The sequence below is a fragment of the Aptenodytes forsteri genome, unplaced genomic scaffold (assembly GCF_000699145.1).
Source record: "Aptenodytes forsteri isolate BGI_AS27 unplaced genomic scaffold, ASM69914v1 Scaffold309, whole genome shotgun sequence".
Lineage (NCBI taxonomy): Eukaryota > Metazoa > Chordata > Aves > Sphenisciformes > Spheniscidae > Aptenodytes > Aptenodytes forsteri.
The window spans coordinates 6,124,022-6,144,398 of NW_008795857.1; the positions used below are offsets into that span (position 1 = coordinate 6,124,022).

At 37.6% G+C, this 20,377-nt stretch overlaps 1 protein-coding gene across 1 annotated transcript in view; it reads right to left on the bottom strand.

The window, feature by feature from the left end:
- Positions 1-2,899: 2,899 nt before the first annotated feature.
- The window catches only part of CRIM1 (cysteine rich transmembrane BMP regulator 1), a 196,084-nt gene continuing 178,606 nt past the window's right edge, over positions 2,900-20,377 (bottom strand). The window contains exons 12-17 of the mRNA XM_009283827.1: positions 16,534-16,749; positions 14,602-14,823; positions 9,895-10,089; positions 8,782-8,904; positions 7,162-7,349; positions 2,900-4,786 (exon numbers count right to left, since the gene is read on the bottom strand). Coding sequence (XP_009282102.1) covers positions 4,610-4,786; positions 7,162-7,349; positions 8,782-8,904; positions 9,895-10,089; positions 14,602-14,823; positions 16,534-16,749 — 1,121 coding nt within the window. The 3' untranslated portion in view covers positions 2,900-4,609. The remainder of the gene's footprint in view (positions 4,787-7,161; positions 7,350-8,781; positions 8,905-9,894; positions 10,090-14,601; positions 14,824-16,533; positions 16,750-20,377) is intronic.

Below are 20,377 nucleotides of genomic sequence, written 5' to 3' on the forward strand. Positions count from 1 at the left end.
GGCTGTGGCTGAGCGTGAACCGGCCCAGCCCCGACACCGCTTGCAGGGAAAGGAGAGAGCCGGACTTGGCTGTGCCCGAGAGCATCGCTCCTGGCCGCTTCACTGGGTTTGTTTCTGTACACGGAAAGCGACAGCAACAGGCCTGAGGCAGCTGCTTTTGGGGCAGCGAGGAGGGGCAGTTCACCGGGGAGGGGAAAGGGGAAGCAGGAGTATTTGCAATAATTTCATTGTAACCTGGTAACCTAGGGATAGGTGGCTTTTGGGCTGTCATTTTGCCCTCCATTCGGCCCTGTAAACTTTTGATAGCCCACAGTATGTAGCAAGAATTGTCTCTGCTCAACTTCCTGAATTTGTCTTGAGCCTCCTTTAAGTTTCTTTTCATACTTCCTACTTGATGTTTGGAAAGAGACACAGCGAGCGGAAAATTCATTCCCTGTTAAGCATCTGCATGCCACTGAGGTATTTAAAGACCTTCATCCTATCCTACTTGGTTACAGCTTTTTCAAGCTGACAAACCCTGGTATACATAGGCATTCCAAATATGATCCTTTCTGACATGGGGAGTAGGGGCAAAGGAGGCCAGGACTACTTTGGGTGTTCAAACGTGGATGCACCATTGGTTTATACGTTAGCACAATGATGTTTTCTGTTCCATTCTGATGAGAAAGCAAAATGTTTGCAGGCAGAATTTGAAGATGCTCTTCTAGAAGACATAGTCTTCCATAGCCATAGTCTTGGGAAGGAGCAAAAATGCTGGAACGGGTAACTAGCAAGGGGGAGGAAATTACTGGAAATTCAGCATATATAAATGTAAAGGGATGCACAAAAATACCGATCTACCCTAGTCGAAGTCAGTTATGGGCTTTGCAGTAACTATTATTATTTGGGCATTTTGGATTATTGCAGCTAGCTCTGCAAGAACATTGGATTACTACTCACCACTGACTCAAACAGTAAATACGATGCTAGTTCGAGGGCGTACCGTGTTTGAACAACGTGGACATTTTCAGTCCTTTTGCCCTTGATCTCAGAAGGATGTAATAGAATGGGAAGTACAAAGAACGGCAAGGTTGGCCAGAAGGTATAGAACAGCTCCCAAAGAATCATCCTGCGCTTTTCAGCACAGAAAAAATGGAGAGAAGATACAGGTCTCTAAATTAATGGGTGGCATACAGATACTGATCCACTGCTGCTTTGAATGCAGAAAGTAAGGGATACCAAATGAAACCATCAAGGCGTAGGTTGAAAGAAAGAAAAGGAGGCAGTTTTTCACACAGCAAGTAGTTAAGCTGAAAAACTTCTTGCTTCAGGAAGTCACGTACCAGAACTTCGCATCAAGTCCATTACTTTACCAATTAATAGAAGACGACAATATTATAGGCGAATAGGTAAATGAATGATCTGCGGCTCAGGAAGTCCTTGAAGTGCAAATTCTGATTCCACATGCTTTCTGTAGGACCTCATCTCACAGCCCCATATGATTGATGATAGACTCAATGGCAGGGCAAAGGCCTAACTTTGTGTTTGAGAGATTGCTTTTTACTGGATGGTGAAACTATTTGGAATTCCACAAATCCCTCTAATGTGAAAATTCTTTACTGTAAAACCCAGAACTTTCTGTAACTGCAAACTGTTCTCTACCCACAGTATTTTCTGAACTGTTCTGATTTTAGGTCAGCAGGACAATAATACGAATTCCTACTCCCAGGGGAAAAACATCACCATGATACCAAGATATAAACTAATGTCTCAAGGACCAGTGTATGGAAATAATAAATATGAAAATTTAAGAAAATATGCATCAATAGGTTTAAAATTTTTTTATTGTGCTGCCACGAGCCAAATTACAAGAAACCGCCTTACAGTTAAAAAAGTAAACAAGCAATCTGCTGAACCGCAAATCATATCTTTAAAATAATAATAATAAAATAATAATAATAAAAAACATTTTACACCATGTCCTATATCCTGCTAATATTTTCAGAATATGGCCTTGATTGTAAAACAAAAGCAAGCATTTACAATTTCTGGATAAAGACTGCTTACTCTTATGCAAGGAATGGATGTTTTGTCTTGACAAAATCTTTGTAGTAACTGGACAGAAACATCTCTGTTTCAATATCAGATTGAGTACAAAACACTGGGGAGACTACATTTTTTCTTATTGGTGGTTGGAAACTGAAGTTATATAAGCAGAAAAAATGTTGACCCTTAATGATACACCTATTTTTTTCTTTGATGCAAACAGCTAGAACACCTTTTTGATATTCTAAAACAAAAAAATTGTTAATCTTCAGATTAATAAATTAGGTCATTATAATAATAAATTAGGGTTTTTTTTTCAGTTTTAAAGTTCAGCAACCTCTGACCAAGTATTTACAACAATACTTGAGAGTTCCTTTACAAAAAATACATTTTCTTTTCACATTAAGCATAATGGGTATCTGTGTCTCTTATGACAAGCATTTGTAAAAGAAAAAAGGCAATGCACAAATGGGTAATTAGTATAAAAGTGCCAAGACCTGTTTGGAAAGTCACCATTGTATTATACAGTCAGAGTTATAAATGAGGCAAGCTACAACAAACTTCCAGCTTAATGTGGACAATATTCCAGTAGTTGTTTCAAACAATTGTTTGAAAAAAAAAAAAAAGAAAGAAAGAAAAAAAAGAAAATCCAGGAGCCGATGGTGTTATTCTATGGAGCTGATTAGTGCTGCATGTATATTGTCATCAGTGTCTCTAGCCAATGCATTTCAGAGTTATAAATGAGGCAAGCTACAACAAACTTCCAGCTTAATGTGGACAATATTCCAGTAGTTGTTTCAAACAATTGTTTGAAAAAAAAAAAAAAGAAAGAAAGAAAAAAAAGAAAATCCAGGAGCCGATGGTGTTATTCTATGGAGCTGATTAGTGCTGCATGTATATTGTCATCAGTGTCTCTAGCCAATGCATTCATTAAAAAGCCTTTTTAAGGCTAAGCAGGAAAAGAAAAATAAGAAACACCCTGAAATGTAGCAAGTAGCAAGAGCAACGCTTACTGCTATAATCGTGCACGTACTGTACACACGCAAACACAAGAGTGCACACACACACACACGCGCGCACACAAACACTTTCAAATCAAATCAAATCAAACTGTAGGTAGAATGAGATGCTCTTTTCTTGTCTTTCCTAAACTCACAAGCGATTAAGCATTGATATGGAATGCCTGTTTATCTGTTTCTGCTCTGGGTAAAATCTCTCTGAGAAAAAAATACATTCAACAAGAAAAAAAATAGAAAAAATATATACTGTATACATAGTATTTTATATATACAGTATATATATGTATAGTGTATATACACATGCACGTATATATACATATGTATACCTACATGCATTTGTATATACATATATATACACAAACATACAAATACTTTTTGTTGTTTTTAGCATAATTATATTTACATAAATATTCCTATAATGCTAAAGTTTAAAGAAGCATGATCTCCTTTTTTTTCTGAGCTTCAAAAAAGGTGCTTGAGTAATATACAATTAAAATTAAGCAGCTTCCTAGCATGGAAGTAGTTTCTAAATCTGCATACCAGTAAATAAGAACATCAACAAGAAAAAAACAACCTTAAAACAGTCTCTTTTTTACTCTCTTGTAAGCAAGAGCTTTGTCCGACAAAAATATTTTTCCTTCTCCTGTATGAACAACCAGAGATCGATATAAAATAACAAAACAAAACCACAACAGACAAAACAAACAAACAAAAGCCCCTGGAACTGCATGGTGTTCTTGACTTTTCCTTCCTTCCTTCAATACTGCTGTCAAAAGATCCAGTGCTCATATCAGGAATTACTTAGGCCTCAGTCATTTGCTAACTCTGCCAAAGTCTGGCTAATCTAGCCAATCAGCTTTGAAGAAAACAAAAATAAAAACAAAAAGCAGCACAAGGTATAATTTTATACATCCTTAATAAACCCACCCTTTATTTTCTGCTATAACCTTTTCCTTGCTATTTCATTAACTACTGCAGCTTCTCATCATATAGAAAAATATTTGCAGCTACACCACACCTGTGATGTGACAAATTCTGTTCTAGGAGTACATTACTGTAGCAACAGCTGGGAAAAAAAAAATCAGACCTTTTCATATTTTTTTTCACCTGGGGTTAGGCTTTGCTGCAACAGATGCAATTTCAGAGCAACAAGAAAAACCACTATCCTGCTGCTCGGCAGTATTCTTTATTCATTTTCTTCTCCAGCCAAGCATGACCAGCTTTTCTTCTCTGAAGCTTCCTTTTACCTCATTGCCTACCCCTAGCCCCTGATTCCCCCTCCCAAAAAACCTCTATAGCTATGTTACAAGCAAATACATCTTAACAAGTTTTAAAACTTTGGTTCTAAGAAAACACTTGGTCAGTTATCTCAAGGAAAAGTGGGAATGCTTTTTCTGGCACATTGCAGGAGTCAGAGCTCGTCCCAGTAAGGTCTTAGAGCTGTACATGTAGTCACAAATCCAATACAATCCACTAAGCAAGTGCACAATTCTAGTTTTACTTTAATAGCAGACTTAGTCTCTCTCTCTCTCTCTTTCTTAAATCCTCGGTAAGGGTGCAATTCTTCAAACTGTTTGATAGAAATTATCTGCCTGTAGGTTGTTCTGTTTCTGCATGCTGTAAAATCCACTGTATCTTGAATCTGGGTCTGCAATTCTTAGCATCCTCTGAGAACTGTCCACCTGGACCATGGTACCTTTCTTGCAGTCCACATACACCAGTTGATTGTTTAGGCAAGAAGGCTGTTAAAACAGAAAGGGAATATTGAATCAGTTAAAAAATGTTTGTATTTCACCCATAATTAAAAAAATGTTTATGGTTCAAGTCCATAAGCACAAAACAAAATCGAATCGGCAGTGAAAGAGTCTGGACTTTTGCTAAACTTGGTAAAGGCTTATGCCAGGCACAGTAACAGACCAACACCCTCTTCCGAATCACTTTTTCATCTTCTGAACGGAGCTCTGGTATTCCCATATCCAGTCCTACCATTCCTCTGTTTGAGAATCCTTCAGCTGAAAGATTCTGCAGCTGAGAGGAAGGTGAAACAATGCTGGGTGCACACTACCTTAAATATTTCTGGGCTAAGCACGGAGGAGGACAGGCAGTAAGCATACTCTATGTATACATACAAAGTTAGTGACAATGCTCACACTATAAGCATGCTACAAATCTTGAAAATTCCAGTTTCCACTGGTGTAGCTTGTTTTTCCAAGACTTAAATCAGAAGGGCTTTTATTACTAAGAATTTACATTCAGTAACCTTTATCACAAAAAGGTTTTTCTACCCAGATATTTATTACAAAACATTGTTGTAGAATGTTTTACATTTGGCTCTTCAAAAGTATGTGGACTGGATTCACAAAGAAGGTTCAATAATGTTAACGGAATCAGGGCTAAACATTAGCAGTCCATCTGTAATTTTAAACATCCTTTCTGTAATCTTTCTTTTGGTATTGGTATGATTTAAGCACAGTTGGTGATTCGTTCTTTATTGAACAGCTGGACTATTCTGAACAGAAAGAACATAAGCCAAAACCAGGCTTGCCAAAATTTATTACTAGGAACCATCAGTTGCCCAGCAAGGAATAGGAGAAACTCATGAGTGACACCTAGTTAAAGAAACCTTAAAAGAAAGCTACATTTAGGACAAAGACCCTCACAAGAAATCCGAGTTCAGCATATTCATGGTCTTGCATTGAATCTGTATGAGGCTTAAAGTGCGCTTTCTTAGCATATGGACGATGCCTTTTGGTGACACTGAAAAAATGTTTCAGCAATAGAAGTATTTGAAAAAAATGATGTTTCAGAAGTAAAAAAGTACATAGAATTATTGATTATAGTTCCACAGTTAGAAAGTTGTGATTTTTACTTCAGCTTCAACTATTTTGTCACATAGCAGCCTTTCTGAGAGTTTAGGAGTGAATACATTAGAGTTAAAAATGAGTTTTTAAATGCATTCCTTAAGAAATTCAGAAACTGATTATCGCTCACTTGTCTTGAAAGACTGGAATTGGAATAATACTGATTCTTCATGCTTCCTATTTAATTACAATTGAATTCAACTTTATGCTCTGACTATATTTGTAAACGTTTTGGAAAAAGACTTTTTTTTTTTTTTTTTTTTTTTTTTTTGAAGCTCTACAGCAGTGACAGAAAGAATATGGACATTTAATTTTTAAAGTTACTCTTCTAGCTGGAACTGAAGAAAAGATGCTCTCAAATTGTGTTCCAAGTATGGACAAAGTCTGTTTGATTAGAACTAGGAAATATAAGTGGGATAAATTGGGGATCTGATATAAATGGCATTTGAATATGGAGTAAGGGCTTAGTCTGAAGCTCTACAGCAGTGACAGAAAGAATATGGACATTTAATTTTTAAAGTTACTCTTCTAGCTGGAACTGAAGAAAAGATGCTCTCAAATTGTGTTCCAAGTATGGACAAAGTCTGTTTGATTAGAACTAGGAAATATAAGTGGGATAAATTGGGGATCTGATATAAATGGCATTTGAATATGGAGTAAGGGCTTAGTCTGCTGACAGAACTATTACTCAAAACAAAACAATGCTCTTTTCACTGTTCATTTCCAAGCTACCTGCTTCTTCCTTTTTTTGGTAGTCTCAGAATACTTAACAGGTAGATTTCCTGAGATCTCTCTTAAAATATTAATCCCAGAACCATATGATGCTGTTATTAGAAAATGTGATAAACACTACTAGTACCTACAGTACCTGATGTTGGACAACACTTTTAAAGTGGATGAAAGTTAAGAAAGCAAAAATATTCTCTTACGAGTTTGACTGCAGAAAATTGCATGTATTTACCTACACATATACAGAGTTGGGTATTTTTTTTATTTTTTCGCTGAGCTTGATTTCTATCTAGTGACAACTCATTACTATATGGAGCAGGAAATGTTTTTGTTTGATAGTGAAAAAAGTCAGTTAGGACACTAAATAAATACCAGCAGACTGACTGGTATAAAATGGTTTAAGACATAAAGAGAAAATAATTTAAGAGAGTTCAGATGATGTGAACTCAATTGCATCCTACGCAGTATTCTAGTTACTTTTGTTTTCCAAAAAAGTGAAAGCCTGGAAACAGACATAAACACGGCACCTTTGTTGGAGCTTTGTAGCAAGACACTGGAATCCACTGCTTTTTCTGATTGACAAGCAGAAGGACGATGATCAGTAACAGCGCTATCGTGATTGGAATTGTCACCAAGGCAACAGAGCTAACTGACGCATCTTCACTTGGGTGCGGTCCGCCGCCACTTCTGTACTCTCCCTGGAGATGACTCATGTCTGCAAGGCAAATGTGAGCGTTTGTTAGTAATGATAAATGGGCCTTGACCATAAAGAAGAATGTAATGATGAAAGTCGCAGTCGTGGATCTTGTCACTCACATGAATTTGGACTTTCTCTCCCGAAATGTAACCTTATTCATATAAATTAGAACAACTGAAAGGTAATTCCTTATATAGTGACTATATTAGCTGGGAAAAGGCCATCAAAATGAGAGGAAATGAGATGGAAGCTAAAGCACAATAACAAGCAAGTCTGACAATAACCTCTTAGCTCAGTTGCGTTTGCATCATCTTAGCTGCTCACAACCAAATTCCCACTTGTAAAAATATCAGCCTGTGTTTCTATGCCGAGGAAAATCTGGAAGTCTTAGGATGAAAGCCCTTTTTTCTTTCTTTTTTTTTTTTTTCTTCTTTAAAAACTGGTAAGACAATTCTGATGTGTACGCTCTCTCCTTTGTTGAGAACATATTACAATAGTTGCACCACTCAGCCTGTGAAAACAGACTGCTGGCAGTCTACTAGGACTGTAGCAAGTTTTGCATGTAATTGCAAAGAATGGCAATTTTCAATGACATATACAACATTCCCACACAACTTGCAGTGTGTGTTTATAATTCCTCAGCCAGGATAGTTGCAAACCAGCTACTAATGCCTGTGAGAAATGAAAATGCTGTAATTATAAAAGTGTAAGCTTACAATTTTATAAAGCAGTTACATTTCATGTATCCTTTCTCCTAGCCACCAAGCAGTAGTGTGCTATGAGATCATCCTTGGATTTAAAAAAAATATATACAAGTTTAGGTAGTCCTTCAATTAGAAAAGGTTAACAAAGACTGTGTCATAGAGTGTTTCCCCTACCCCGGAATAATGATTTCAGCACAGTTTTAAACAAAAAATGGATTTACATCCTTAGACAACTTTATTAGCCCTGTGTCATTATACCTGTGAAGTGTTGTTTTTTTTTTTTTCCTAGCATTTGTCTATGGTATATGTTAAGTTGTGGTACATGTTTTCCCGTTTTTGTTTATCAATGTAAGAATTCCAGATAGATCAAATGAACGTCTATCGACTCCAGTGTCCTGACAACAGCCTGCTTTCTAGTTTTTGTATCAGAAAAGACACTGCAGAATGACTCATTCATCATTTTATTGCATTCTTAATTTTATAGAACTCCATCATACCAACACAGATGTTTCTTCCAAGCTGAAGATGGAATCATAATAAGACCAAATTGCATAAATATAATTTAATAGACTGACTCATCTATACTCAAAGCAAAATGCACGTAAGAGTTCTGCACTGAAGAATATTCTCAGATAACCACCTTTTCAAAGCATTACACAGATGCTACCTGGATAGAACAAGTAGATGCATTAAAACATGGGGAATAAACACAGACCTAAGTTAGCCCAGTTTGTATCAGATTTTACCTCTGTGAATGTGGATGATGTCATTTTCACTCGGTGTTGGCCAGTTTGGTACTTCTAGTTCAATGTCTCCTCGATGATTTGTCTTCTCAATGGGGATGTTAGTAGGTTCAGGTACATACATCTCTGTGAAATGAGATAACGTGTTTCACAAATTACAGGCTGCTTAACTTCCCAGTGCTGCTCTTAATTCAGAAAATATACTTGGCCATCTGCAGTGCTTTGTCCTATGAATCCTTTAATTTGTTTCAGAATTTTCACCGTTGCTAGTCTGGGTTTTTGTTTTAAAACCTGTTTCATACTGTATACAGGATACATGCCTGCTGCCATTATCATTATCCTAATGTGAATGAGATGATGTACTTGTGTGGACAAGTTTGCTTTTGAAAATACCATTTCAGAATACACACTTTACTACAGCTTTGCTCATTTGTGATACTAAACAACAAAAATAACCAAGGGAAGGCTACATTTTCCCAGCTGATACGTTAACTGTCAGTGCTGGTTTCTTTGCCTTCCTTTTTTTGTAGTCCTCAAAGTAGCAGAACTGCAAGAGGGGGTACTGCTGAATCTCCCCACTTGTCCTGTCGGAAGTAGTTACCAGCTGACTGAATAAGATGAGCAAACTCCTGCAGAAGTCTGTCAGGACTAGCATTAAAAACCAGTTGCAATTCTTATGTCCCTTGTGGCCATAGCTAAGAAAATTTCATATTACTTTTAAGCCAAGTTAAAATGATAAATAAAGCAATGCAATAGTTGAAAAGTAATGAAGAGACTCGGAAAAGACAGAAACGTTAATCACTGACAGAATCTGCAGAGATGTAAGAATATTCATTGTCCTACTTCACTCATGTATTTCCGTAACCTTGTGAAAGGACAGAGCAGGGACAAGCAACTAACTTTTGAGTTCACAGTTCTCAGAATAAGTAAAATTCAAGCGATATATTTGCACAATATGCCTGTCTGTTAAGAATATTCATTTTCCTGAAGTCAAAACGTCTCGTCTTCTTGATACTGTTCAAACATGGACTGACGTTCAAAAACCAATTAAAAAAACCTTATTATCAGTGCTCGAAAATCAGCATTACAATAATCTGGGTTGTCACATCACATTACCTGGACACATGGGACAGCAGCTTCCCTCCACGTTGATGGGTTCAGCACAAGGAAGGGGTGGGCAGCTGACAGTGGAGCAGAGAGTCTGACCCTGCAGGCAGTAGCAGTGTGTGCAGCTGTCAATGTCCCAGCGCTCCTCATCTGCGTATGTTTTCCCATTGAAGTGGCAGACCACTTTCTTTGGAACTGTATCTTCTGTTGAAGGAAAACAGAGTGGTGTGATCATGTGGTAATGGCCAATTACACACAAATCTGATTTCTTCCCCAAACACCAAAGTGAAACGATAGCTACGACGAAATCCCAGCTGTAATTAAAAGACCCTGTCCACATCTTCCAGAAAATCTTTGTTATAAAAGTGTCATTTCTGCTTCTTTATGAAGTACATAATTAGCCTGGTCTGCTTCTCCTCATTTTCCTCATGCAAGAAGCTAGAGGATGGATGATTGCGACATCACATCATTATATCAAAAGTGCTGTGAAAATGAAGAAAAAAATGATTTTTTTTTTTTTTTTTTTTTAATGTTTGACTGTTTGAGACTGCCAACTCCTCCTCCTCCTTGTTTCCTAGTAAATCCTATTTAACTAAGAAAAAACCCAGACTACCTACATTTCTAATTACCAAGCTTCAAGAAAGATGAACTCAGTCTGGAATACTTGAAGGAAAGATTAGGCTGGATGCCAAGAAGGATGAAGCAACTCTCAGGTGACAGAACTAGAAGTGCTTAGACTATTATGATAAAACAGATTCAAAGAGGATCTGATCATTCCCTGTAACTGCATCAGTGGAAAACCCCAGGAAAAGAGCAATAACCAAACTCAGTACATTTTTTCATGGTTAGTATTATATAAATTGGAAATTGGTGTGATCTTAACCCTCAGAAAAAAGTGAGGTTCCAGAACACCTTTCCCAAAGATTGAGAGCTGTAAAACTAACAACTTTTCAGATAGATTTTGACACAGTACGTAATAGGGGCCTGGACTTGATGAAGCAAGTATGTCTTGGGAAAACACTTAAGCATTACACTTTCTGCCTAAGCATTCAATACACCATTTTTTTTATGCTGCGTGCTACGCAAGCCTTTTAGGTGGTCTGCAGTATACCTTCTATTTCACTGATAAGACAGTCATGAACTGTTTAGCCTAGGATGTTTTTTGCTGCTCTAGGACTTTATAGATAGATAATCAAAATAAAACTACACAGCAGAACCTCCAAAAGCCAAGCAGCACCTCATTTTCATCTTAGCTTCTCACTATCTTTTTTTCTTAGAGCACAAATTATTATGATGCAACCTGCTGATGACATGAATTTGCAGATTAAGCATACACATGAGATAACAGAATGAAATCGCAAAGTAACTTCTTAAGCTGTCAGAGAAATACTGGTTTAACAGTCAGACAGATTACATATGTAAATATGTCAGTTAGAATTACCTCCCAAATATAAATAAAAAGCCTTATTAAATAATTTGGCCATCAGTACAGCTTTTAATTAGTGACAACATAATAGACTGACATCATCTGGAATAACAAGGTTAGCAGTCAGCAGACCAGCGCAACAGATCTGGACAGAGTAAATTCAAATGCAAAAGGAGACCAGCAAGAAGTACTATTGTGAAAATACTAATGGAATTATCTGAAAAGCATAAATGTTCCAGTGGGCCTTGGTATGGGTATCCCATGGCTTCCATGGCTGTAGGTATGCGACCCAACTTCTCCAAGTAGAAGATTTTGTAAGTGAATATGGGGTGGACATGGGAAAGCAAGAGTGGGAGGAAAAGGTGTTTGCAAGCTGCAAAAAGCACATTAGGTTCTTCCATAGGTGACTTGCATGTTGGCATACAGAGCCAGTGGAGCCCTGTGTTGGTCAGAAAGTAGATATGGCTGGGGAGAGGGTGAGGCACACAGCCTGAGCAGTCCTCTACTGCTCATTACCTATGCAGACCTAAAGCTGAGCACTCCGGGCTGTTTTGCTCCCAAAAGTGCTACCTCGTCCCACTCAGGACAGCTGGTTTGGCTGGAAAAGTCCTTTAACTTGCTCAAGCTTTTGCAAGTTTGTAAAGAACACATCACAATTTAATACAGTAAATGTTTTTTAGAAGAATGAACAAGGGTAAAATCACAACAGTAGTGTTGCACCTTTGAACCTCGAGAGGAAAATTTTAGTCCTAAGAAAGTAGTATCCTCTGTGTGTCTCCCATTTTGGTGTCCATTTCTATGCAAGTATAAGCACAGGATGAAGATGAAGGCCACAACACCAACAAGTGCTCAAGGACAGTGGAAACAAGAGACACTTGCAGTAAGAAACCCACTACAAAAATGCAGTTCAGAATATCATGTCTAGCTCCACCTGTCTTCTCTCAAATTTCCTCTAGCTGCACCAGTAAATCAATCTCATCTGGTAAACAAACAGTCGTTGCTCCGTTTTCCACAGAAGACTAATCTTGTTTCTAACCAAATAGATATCCCTTTATCCGCTCCAGAGTAGGAAGTTATCTTTCCAAATTAATCTTTCTTTGCACGAGAAAGAAGAACGTTGAACACACAGGATGAATTTGAGGATTCAGACAAACAACAAAGCATCCAAGGCCTGTAAAATTTTAAATTTGAATCTTGTTAGGCATTAACCAGATCTGGATCCAGAAAGAAGCAGAATAAAATACAGTGCATAATTTTTGAAATTCCAATAAATGAAGAAGGCCTGTTTCCACAGAGTTTGCTTACTAAACATTTTATCAACTATTACATGAAAATAGTAAGGAAGAATCTGTACAAAGACGTGCTTCACTGTTCACAAGAAATTAAGAGGAAAACAGTAAGAACGAGGAAGACAAATTAAATGCACGACCTTACTCTTCTTACAGGCAAGAGTATATAGTTCATAGAAACCATTAAAAAAGTAAGTTTCCATGAATTTCAGTTATTTAGACCACAAAACATACTGACAACACAGTACAGCTTAGATTAATAAAATGTATCATCATTGAAAGTCTTCGTATCTGAGCACTAATTAAAATCTGGCTTCTGTATTTCATATTGCTGAGCAGTTGCTACTAAAAAAACCATCAGGTTTTTACAGCTCACACATTTAAGTATTTGCAATATTGTGCAACTATATGGGATTCACAGTGAATTAATTAAAGCCTTATCTACACGTTGTGTGTATATACTTGCAAACCTGACATGCAAGGTGTAGGCACAAAGTTCTAGAGGTTTTATTTTTGTAGTTCATGGCACTAGTCCCTGTGGTGCATCCCTTCCTTGACCTAAAGGACTCTCCAGTACAGTAATAAGGCTCATGTTCTGACTCCACTGGTTTGATTGCCCAGCTTTGCATACACTTCGTATTTTTTTAACATTTAAATGTATTCTGGATTAAAACGATCTTTATGGTTGCAAAGTCAATCAGTGGAAGAAAAGCCTGCAGAAAGACAGCTGTCAAAGAAACTTTAAATCCTCTCCATTTTGTATGCAAACCACGATGAGAAAATAGTAATAGGCTAACATAGTATTTTCCCCTCAAAATGTCCTCATCAGGAATCTAAGTAGGGTTCCGAGGGCAACTGAAATTTTGATACTTTCTAACTTTTCCAGGCATTTCTTTGATGGAATTCCTTGCATAGCCTATAAAACTGTATCACCTATTATTAAAGATACTTTTTCTGCAATGAATTAAAGATTTCAAGAGCTGTATCAATGGTACATATCTGAAAGGACTTCACAACCTTTCTGACATCTTTCTGATGAAGAACTGTATTGTTTAGAGATGGGCAAGTTGATTCACATGTTCAATTAATGATTATTTTATTATATTCCTTTTTAGTGAATTCTTTTCTACTGTATCTCCCCCTACTACTTTTGGAAATGAAGGTTATAGTAAGCTCTGAATGTTTTCCAACAATGCTACAAAGACTTAATTTCAGTAAGTTCATTATACAATTCTTCTCTACCAGCAGCTTCCATTCTATAGCCTTTGTACTTACTGAGAACTCACAAAAAAGTAATCTGTACATAAATACTCCTATTCAAAATACAATGAAAAAGTGATCAGGAATCTCAAGTCCTGCAACTTTGAAAATGCCTGGCAATTTTCACTATCTACAGCATCCACCATTTACTTCAACTCCAAATTCAAAACCAGCACGTGGCCCTTCATTCTTCATGCATTTTTAGTATTTAAAAAAAATTATTTTCCTGAATTTTTTCTCAAATATATTATTTTGCCTCTTCTACAACTATCTTTAATGAACTTCCTGTTTTTTCCTGTATTGTAATTTAGATGCCTTATCAACACTTCTCCATTCTGTGAAATTTCATTATGCTTCAGCTTATCTTCTGCAGTCATAATTAATATTTTCCTCATATTACCACATATCTTGACATAACACGCGTGTTACCTGGCAGATCTTCCTTTAAATAAAACAATTTTTGCATAATGTTTTCATCTAGTAAGGTATATTACCAAGTTTTCAGGAGGATGTCCTCTCAAGTTTGCAGGCAAGTTACTTTTATATCTTCCTGCACTTCTACCTCAAAACCACAAATCATGATCCCCAAAGCTCCCTATGCAGATTTCACGCTCCAGTTCAACTGAAGGCACAAACTGCATGTCCCCAAAAAAGGGAAAACATATTTAAATTTGGAAATAAAACTTCTTTCTTATTCCCAAGAAGGGAACAGCAAGTTATCAACTATTTTTATTTGCTTACCAATACAGTAAGGACAACATTGTCCCTTTCTCAAAACAGGTCTCTCACAGGATACCGGTGGGCAAGACTCAGAGTAGCATCTAATCACACCATCCATGCAAATGCAGCTAGTGCAGACATTGGGCTTCCAGGACTCAGCTGTCAGAAAAATATCTCCTTCATCATTTTTGCAATAACTAGGCATGCTCTCATTGCTTGATGAAGAGGGCTGAAGAGGCTCATCTGTAAATATAAACAGATTATGTTATTTAACTTACAGTAGCTAACTTCCCTCCTATTTCCTCAACAGAGGGTTCACTCTTGAAGAACACAGTGGAATTGTAACACATTGGCTCACTACTTCATGAGAACTAGAAGGACAGAGCCTTATGCCTCTTCAGTCCTTACATGTGATGAGGATCTCATGATGTGCTCTAGAATAAAGTTCATGTAGACGTTTATTGAGTTTACTCAAAAAAAAAAAAAAAACAAAACAAAAAAAGAGAAAAAAGACAGCAAAGTGAAAAATAATCACCATCAGAAGCAGCCCCTCAGAAAGCCGCTCTGAATGCTCTGAACTGAATGGTATATAGGAATTCACCTCAAATTAGACAGATTAAATTTTAAATCTAAAACTTGAATCTCAGCTTCTGCCATGTCAGTTCAAATCCTTGAATGATGCAAAGTGAAAAGCTATTATGCTGCTGTCGCCTTTGCTAGTGGACTTATATTAGCTAATTATAAGCTGTTGAGAAACAAATGGAACTTGGTCAGGCTTCAGCTTGATGCCAATGGGTCTGCTTTAATTCTCATGCCCGCACATGGGGGAGACATATTTTTGCAATGAAGCTGTATCTTAACAGACATTATGGATCAATAAATATGACTGTATGTGCAGAGAACATATAAGAAAAGGAGAAGGAAAAAAAGGATTCATAAGGGCACTCAGATCAGGTTCTCAATCTCTGTAAGTTATGAAACTAAACTCCTTACATAGTGAGTGAGGAAAGATCAGCTCCTCCAAACAGTATTTTGAAGTTAATGTTTGCTGTTATTAATAATGAGAAAAATGGAAGTCAGGAGAACTGGCTAACTTTTTTACTGAAAATATTTTGTCAGAAAAAAACCACTTAAAAAACCAACAAACATCCTGTAGAAGAAATGGCAAAACCTATTTTTTTTCATAAAGTAAAATTTTTAGATTTTGTTTTTAATAAAGACAAATGTTATCTCAGTGAGTTTACATACAATTCACAGGCTTGGACTAAATTTCCACTGCAACAAAGTCCCCCATTTGCTATGTAAAGTAGGAATTCACATTTATTTATATTTGCACCTCTTTCCTCAGGGGAAAGCAAATCCTGTTACCTTCTTGACACTGTGAGGCAGTCTAGGAGGAATCTGGCACACCTGCTGGGCTGGAATGCTTTGATATTACTCAGTTGCCTTCAAGTCACTCTCAAATTATACCAGGTGAAGGTAAAAGCAAACAGAAGTATTTTTGAAACCAAATCCCAAATAGACAAGATAGTAATAAAAAGGTTCACAGAAACCAAGGCATGTAGAAAGAAAAAGAAACAAGCCTGTAACTGCCTAGCACTTTGACTACTTTTGAAGTTTCTCTAATCCTGCATGTTTCCATAAACAAGCCAGTGCGTATTTCATAAACCTTCCAACTAAGGACTCTGGTCCCTCATGCAACCCTTACATTATTAGATCGCCTTCAAAGGTGTTCAAACTTCAATGCCACAGCTCCCCTTTACATGTAAGATATCTCTTGCACACAGTCAAGTTTTGCAGTTGAAAGAGAGGACTGCGGGCTCTCACTCCAAACTGCTAAAGAACAAAGGCAGCACAACAACCAACTGTGCACATACGGAAACATTCAATATTCACATCATACATTCTCAGATCAAGAAAGGATTCTGATGAAAGCTGGTTGTCAATATATACCTGGGCACTGTGGACAGCAGGAGTCCTGTGTGCGGGTGGGGTTTTGGCAAAGAAGAGGTGGACAGACTTCAGTCTCACACAGGACACGTCCACTGTGGCACGTACACTGTGTGCAAGAATCAATATTCCATGTCTCTCCTTCTATAAAGTATTCCCCACCAGGAGCGTGACAGATCGATGGACTGGTGAGCTCTGGCTTCTGCACAATTATTTCATCTGGGAAAAACAGAATTGGAAGAGAGGCAAAATTGACTGTGACTCTAATGATTAACAAATGTACCCAAGATTAATAATTTCTGTTATTATTGAAAATATTAGGAATAACAAAACCAGCTATAAATATATTCTTTATGAAGCTCTTTCGACTTTATGTCACTTTTGACTTTATGTCACCTGCATCTCACAGAAAATGGGAAAAATATAAACAAGAAACAATTTGAGAATCAGTCTGAATAAATGCTAGTTAATATAAATCAGAGATAACTTCAGGCATTCTTGGCATTTCAGAAAAAATCAAACCAACCTGTCATGTAGGACTTCCAAGAGACAACTGTCATTTTTTGCAAAATTATACTGATCGGACAGTTTCTTAACTGCTAAGTATTAGCATCAGTGCAATTCCTGAAAGGATGGGTAAGAATGTTTCTCATCTGGGATTTAGGAAGTCCAGATTCAACTGTCTGCCTGTAAGTTTCCTGAGTGATATGTGTCTGTACCATTTGGTGCCAGATTACCAAAAAAAAAAAAAAAAAAAAAAAAAAAAACCCAAAATCCCCCACCCAAACCCCTAAAAACATATAAGCACTTAACATTGGCAGAAGTGCTTCATCACTTTGTTTCATTAAATAAATAAATAAATAAATACTCTGCAGTCTTTGAAGTAAAAACTGGACCCAAGGGGATGCTGCAGTGTGTAGACTCGTATTTCCAGTAACTGTATCTCACCAAATGAACCTTAATTCCTTTTCAAACAATTAATTACATTACCTCTACAGCCCTGGCTAAAAGACTCACACAGCCTCTAACCCAGGCAGTTCAGAGAATAGATTTGACCTCCTTCAAGTTAAGAAAGGAACTGAAACCGTTTCCCTTGTTCAGCACGAGTGTCCTCCTCAAGTTAAGAAAGGAACTGAAACAGTTTCCCTTGTTCAGCACGAGTGTCCTCCAACCACTGGGGTATCAAGAAAATGGGGGAACTCTCTTTACCTTTTGGTGTTTAAAAATAAGAAAGGAACCTCTCCTGCACTTTGAAAGTGTTTAAGCACTTACCATCAAGAAAAGCCTACACCACGAACTGCATCCCCGTAGCCTGCTTAAAATGCTTTGAAGCCCACCCCCACATAAGGGGCAATAAGTGCAATAACAGTTGCCAGCTTACCATGCTGGTTGCTTTGGACCTGGAGTGAGTCCACCAGCTTTTTCCACACACTGTGTATAGGAATCGAGATGCCTCACACAGCATGTTTTATTCAGCTACAGAAGCCATGAGTTTGGAAGCTACGTGCTGCAACATGAAGCTTCAGGCTTGTAAGTGATGTTGTCCTTCAGCCTGAATTCAACCCATCTAACATTAGACAACTAGGTTAGGTGCCTACGTTAAGAACTGAGCTGCCTCAGGTTTCCTGTGCTATGAATGGAGGGGAAGAGAAAGTGACTTCCAGGTAACGACTCTACATCTCTAAACCACTTTCTGAAGGTCCCTTTCTCCTACTTAATTCTAAAGATGCCTAATGCAAATATCTTGGTTAAGGAACAGAAAAATTAAATGGATAGCAGCTCCACTAGTCATTTAGCCAGGCCAAGGTTCAGAACGTGCGTGTGCTTCTCTCCACATTCGTAGCACTGCTGTACTCGCCTGGAGAATGGCGTTTGTGCCCTTTGCTCTATAACATTGCCACGTAGAAAACACACCACTCAATTATTTGTTTTCATTTCTGGAGAATGATCCGTAGAACTTAAGGAACCTGACTCTGGCCAGTCTTACTCTATTCACAAAGTACTCGCGCATTTCTTCTTTCAGGGAATTATTTTATCTTTCACCGATTCGCTTATGCTATGCTTTTGCTATTGCTTACATTTATGAACCACCTATGTCATTCAGTAGCATTTACCTGAAGTGAGATAGCTGGTCTGCTGCCTTGTCACTGTTTGTTTTTTATTTCAGCTGGAACAATATATGACATTTTATGCAATGGCATCCTAACTCACCATGGCAAAGGCAGTACTAATTATTTTCTGGAAATTTTCCGAGTCATCTCCTTTGCATTTAGTTCTCTGCAAAGTCACAGGCCTGTTTTACTACAGCTCATCTACTGTTCATAATCAGAAAAGCATAACCAGATAGTACTGCTGTACACACGGTATTGCTTACTGCTCCCTTAGCAGCATTGATATATCACTGCAACTGATTTGCTACAAATGTACAACTACTATATTCCTGAAGGAGCAACGAGCCAAACAAATACACACTTTCTGGATAGCATGGTTCTGCAAAACACTAGCAGTTAACGGCTTTCTAAATCTTACAGGAAACCTGGAGCTTTTCATAAGCATTGCGACAATCCACTTAAACCTCTTCATATATAGAAACACAGTTATAGTGAATGTTGTAGCAGTCAAGGTATATCTTGCTCTCTTGAAAACTAACTAAATATGGAATTGAACGTAACCACTTTTTTTTCAGTCTGAAAAATGACCTCTGAGAGCTGCCACTTCCCTGTTGATAGGTCAACAGTGCAATTTAAAACTCAGTACATCAGGATTGCCAATTATTTCAATATCCTTATGCCAGACACATTCGAGTGACGTGCTTACAGTCTCACAATTCCAGACTGCATTCCTGTCTACTGAAAGCCATGATATTTATTTAACAACATCAGTGGGGAATCAATACATTGCAAAATAAAATCAGAAGTACATTTCTAAAAAATATAAAACCTCAGTGAGGGAAACAAAACCACATTGGGACTAATTTGGCCATATTAATTCATACACTTATATATGCAATCACTTTAAAAAAAAATGCTGTGTCTGCCCTAGCATTGTAAGAGTTTACACCAAGTATGACTTTGCTAACACAGAAGCTAGGTGACTATTATCTTGAAAGCAGGAAAGATGTCAGACAGAGAAACCTACGCAGACACTGTATCTCAAAGGAATGGACACTATCGGGTAAGCAACTGCTCTTTTATACAAGAGACCAACATTGCTGGTGCTCAGAATCAAACACTGATCTCATCGACAAGAAATGTATAGCGTGAGAAGATAGCTACTGCTAATCTCATACTGATCTTTCTTCCACGAACTGAACATTAGGCTTATGAATGGATTTACCCAAACGCATTCTCCGTAAACAAAGTAACTAGCCACTGGTGCTGCTGAAAGACCAAAATTAACATTACTCTTATTTGAATGCTCTGAGGTGTTCTGAATGTGTTAGGTAAATCAATATGCACAAGTATGCTGATGAGCAGAGTGAAATCAGGAATGGGTCTTGGGGACCTAACAACAGAATTGCTGGAACTGGAACAACCATCCTACATTTTAAATTTTGAATCTTGAATGTTTATCTAAGGCAAGACTGACATGCTAACCTGTCCCCATCCATATGAAGTATACCATCCCCTACAATCACAGAATCATAGAATGGTTTGGGTTGGAAGGGACCTTAAAGACCATCTAGTTCTAACCCCCCCTGCCGTGGGCAAGGACACCTTCTACTAGACCAGGTTGCTCAACATCCACAACTTCTCTGGGCAACCTGTTCCCGTGTCTCACCACCCTCACAGAGGATTTCTTCCTTATACCTAATCTAAATCATCTCAGTTTAAAGCCATCACCCCTT